Source organism: Chrysoperla carnea, chromosome 5 (genome assembly GCF_905475395.1).
Source record: "Chrysoperla carnea chromosome 5, inChrCarn1.1, whole genome shotgun sequence".
NCBI lineage: Eukaryota > Metazoa > Arthropoda > Insecta > Neuroptera > Chrysopidae > Chrysoperla > Chrysoperla carnea.
The window spans coordinates 71,486,809-71,491,188 of NC_058341.1; the positions used below are offsets into that span (position 1 = coordinate 71,486,809).

The 4,380-nt window shown below is 29.6% G+C and overlaps 1 protein-coding gene across 1 annotated transcript; it reads right to left on the reverse strand.

The window, feature by feature from the left end:
- LOC123300828 lies at positions 1 to 4,083 on the reverse strand. The gene is made up of 9 exons (XM_044883475.1): positions 3,966 to 4,083; positions 3,411 to 3,645; positions 3,128 to 3,328; positions 1,251 to 1,307; positions 906 to 1,183; positions 660 to 837; positions 270 to 405; positions 99 to 106; positions 1 to 31 (listed from the first exon to the last, which is right to left on the reverse strand). The coding sequence occupies exons 1-7, from the start codon at positions 3,972 to 3,974 to the stop codon at positions 281 to 283; spliced, it is 1,083 nt and encodes a 360-aa protein (XP_044739410.1). The 5' UTR covers positions 3,975 to 4,083; the 3' UTR covers positions 1 to 31; positions 99 to 106; positions 270 to 280.
- Positions 4,084 to 4,380: the final 297 nt, after the last annotated feature.

Here is a 4,380-nt window from a genome sequence, read left to right on the forward strand (position 1 = left end):
GCCGAAGGTTCCAAGCAAACGTCGGAATTGAACGAACTCTTACGAACGAATGCCTCAAGACAAGTTTGTTAGTTTGTACACGCATAAACTCAAGGTAATTTTTTTATCATTTTTAGATTGACTTCTAGATCAATTTATAGAGATCATAATCTCTAGATCAACTTTAATATTAAAGTTTTAAAATCATGTTTTTAAACCTTCGGCTTCGGTCGAAGGTTGTGGCGATAGCCGATTAATCGGCTTCGGCCAAAAATCGACCTTCGGTCGGACACTAATTTTTTTACACTGACGATGACCGCGCTTTTCGTCCCTTCTCTCGATCCCCGCATCCGGAAAGCCATCGACCTACTTTCCCCGGAAGATTTTTGCAATCTTCCGAGTCGCCGAATTTTTCCAATATAACATCTAGAATAAGATAAATAGATTATAAATAAAATTTTATTTAACATAATTTATGTAAATGAAGTGATTAGAACTAGAAGAATAAGTTGTAAAAATAAATCGTAACTTCATGCTCCTAAAAGTATGAAAAATATAAGTTTTATCGGCAAAACTAATTTTAAGCTTTATTCAGAAAAAAAAAACGATTTTTTGTCACTTGTATCTATCCAGCTCTAAACTTTCCAAATATCATTTAAATAAAAAAATTCTTTGAATACCTTTCATGCATTTAAACGCCTCCGTGCCGCTAAAATTTAGTTTTCCAACACCTTTTATTAATTTGCCAGTTCCCGAATAATGTTGCTCAACATTTTTTGTCAAAAAACCCGACATTATTTTATTAATGCAGCTCTTAATTGACGTTTCTCCATAAATTTTTACCCGAAACAATGATAGCTGAATAAATATTAAAAAAATATTAGTGTAAGAAAGGGTTTAACATAGCTGTCAATTATAATATTTACCAATACGGTTTTCTTTAATTCATCAGTTTTTAAATCTTCCTCAAGTTTTTTAAAGTCTTCTAAAGTTTTCAGTGGGAGTGGAAGATCTAATTTTTTAATGGCACTTGACACAGATTCATGGGGTCTTGAATTAGCCGTGTTGACAATGAGTATATTTTTGATTTCCTCAAAATATTTGCGGATGTCATACTGCAGACTTTTTTTCTCGCAAATTAAATAACGCTGCAATTGTTTTGTTTGTTCTTCAATTTTTTTTTCAAAAAATTTTTGCATAGATTCTAAAAAAATGCATGTTTCAGAATGGTTAGTTTGAATAAACTTAATTTAATTATAGTTTAAATTTACCGAAATTGAATACTTCATTGGTTTCACTTTCTGTCAATTGATCTTCAGGTATCTCTTCTGTAAAATAGAAATACTTATTTAATAAAAATTGATAATGAATTTGACTTGAAAAAAATAAATTTTTTAAAATAATTTGTAATTTTGTCAGTGATTTTTTTTTAATACATCAATATACAGACTATATATTTTAATAATCAGATATAAAAAAATATCTTGATGTTTTCAGTAAACTAAAAATTCATATTTTATTAATTTCAATTACTGTCGCCCTGGTAAGCCAGTTGGTTGAGCTGTTGCCATTTCCGTCTGCGGTATGCCCAGGGTAGCGGGTTCGATTTTCACCGTCGCAACAAAATTAATTAAATTGATAGTTGTGATGGGCTGTTGTAGTGCATGGTGCATGAAAGAGGTGCACGCAGCCTTTGAAATTGAGGAGCTGATAAAAATTATCAGCGGATAGGTGGTAAAGCACATAAATGGTATCACAATGGGCTCTATAGCCTAAGTGTGTGTTTCATGGACAGCCAATATAACCTAACCAAACATAACCTAATTTCAATTAATATATATATAAAACTTATTAACTTACGGTGCGGCACGTCTACGGTATATATATATATATATATATATATATATATATATATATATATATATATATATATATATATATATATATATATATATATATATATAAATGTATGTATATACCGTAGACGTACAGCACCGTAGACGAATAGTCTTTGTATGTGGCAATAGGTACAAGATTCCCATTGTGCACTATGGTGGTTGTGAGTCAATATCTCTAAGGGTGTTAAATATACAAGGGTTGAAAAACGCCACCTTTAAAAATATGTAATTATCGTTGGTTTTGAATTATCCGGATCATTAAAGAAATTTCTGGAATCATCTAGATAATTCTACTGCGCCAATGTTTTGATCGTTCACAAATGTTCTAGATAATTCTAGAACAATCTAAAAATTTAAAAATTTATTGATCGGTCTGGAATGTTCTCAAATGTACACGTAGATTTTAATCAAATCAGAATGTTCTAGAAAATTCTAAAATGATCTAGAAATTTTTAGATTAATCTGGAATATTCCAGAATAATTGAGAAACTTCTAAAACGGAATTCAAAGATCTGGTCGATCGAGCATATTTTAAATGTTCGAAAAAATTCTAGATTGATCTCAAATATTTAAGAATGGTCTACAAAGCTCTAAATGCTCTAACATGTATGCCAATTTTCTGATCAATGTAGAATGTTCTAGAAATGTTTCTAATGATCTAAAAGATTCAAAAATGTATGTCAATGATCTAATTCGAAAAGTTTCAAAGATTGTTCTAGAAAATTTTCAAATTATCCTCAAAGATTCCAAAGTGGAAATATTAGGAATAATCCAGAAAATTTTGTGAAAAGTGGTGGTGATTCAGATAATTTAGTGAAGACGAAATATGAAACTCATGCTTCAGTTATAAATAGTGTCATTGTAAATTACAGTGTGTAGTACCTTTTCAAGTGAAGAATCAAACGGTTTAACCTGTACGGGTTTTTTTTAATGCAATGTGAAAAATTAAAATATCGTTAACGATGCCAAAACAAAGAAGTGTATTTTCGCGTTCTCGGATGGTATCGAAAAGGAACAAAATGTCTTACAACTGCACTCTTTAAAATGACCCAGCGAAGCGGGTATTCATAGCTAGTGCTTTTTATATTCGACTTTTAATGCCATTATTAAGAATATTTTGAGTGTATTCAAAATTAATGCATAAATCTAAATATTTTCAGTAGAAAAATTGGAATTCTGTTATTTATACCAATATAGATTAAAATTTACTACTTTACATTAAATACTTTTACAATTTTTTTTTCACTTACCTAGGCTGTTATCGTAATTTATCTTCTCCTTTGGAGCTGACGAACTGGTGTTCATAGCCGCTATTCCACGCAACTCTTTAGTGAAGTTTTTTCTAGAAAAAACTGTTGGCATGGTAACTTGATTATTTTCGTCATCAGTACTTCTAATGTCAGTAGTCTTGAAAGAACGTTTTAAACGTCGTTTTCCTTTTAAGTAACTATCTATTTGACAAATAAAGTGGAATATTATTATCAGTATAGTAAATAACTTGCTTCAAGTATAATAGAAAAACAAATAACTCACTTGCATAAGTAAGAATTTGAACGGAAAACTTCTCCCAGTTTTCATCCGCATCAACTAAATCCTGAGTATATTTGTCTCTTTTGTCATAATCTTCCATCGGCGGATAGTAACAGAGCAACTCACCATTTTCTTCGGTAATCCATTTGGCTGGTATCAGATCTACATCTTTTGCAGAATCTGAACTTCCCAGAAATTCAACCACTGCGTAAATTTTGGTAGCACCAACAGCATTCATCTAATAATATATTCAATGATTACTTAGTTATCGAAAGAAAATTTTTAATTATTTAAAAACTATAAAATATATGTAAATTTAGCTGACATTCATGAAATTTTAGAAGCAAATAAATAATAGATAATTTATGTTAAAAATCATACTTAATTTTAATAAATTAAAAAAATAAACAAATGCACATTTAAAATATTAAAAAACTCGAGCATTAGTATGCAGTATAATTATTTCCATTTGTTAATATTTTATTTGTTGTTAAAATTCTAACTAACGTCGGCTTTATTTACACTTATCGTATCTACACCTATTTATTTTCAACTTACTTTTTTCATCCAATTGTTCCACAAAATAACAAATAGACGAATAACTATCAGTTATTTCTTTGTGAATTGTTAATAAAATGAAAATATATTATTATGTATTTAACTATAACCAAATTTCAGAACTCTAAAGTCACAATAATTAACGACTGGTAATCGACACACAACACGTGATACTGAGACAGTAAGAATATTCATAAACCACAAGATATATCACAATCAGGTTATTGTTTTCTTTATCGCGCCTTAAAAACAAAGGACACTAAACACTCTCACTGTTTCATTTATTAGCCGTTGACTGTGTGTTTGTAGACAATAGACATGTATATTTTACATTTGTGTAATGTGTATATACTCCACTATACAAACGCAACTGCTTACACACATGTACACACATTTTTTCACTTTTTAGTTTTTA

Excerpts from the sequence above, each read along its gene's own strand:
- LOC123300828 (XM_044883475.1), bottom strand. Across the intron at positions 1,184-1,250 it reads CAATGAAGTATTCAATTTCG|AATCTATGCAAAAATTTTTT; the intron begins GTAAATTTAAAC and ends GCATTTTTTTAG. Across the intron at positions 406-659 it reads GGCGTTTAAATGCATGAAAG|ATGTTATATTGGAAAAATTC; the intron begins GTATTCAAAGAA and ends ATCTTATTCTAG.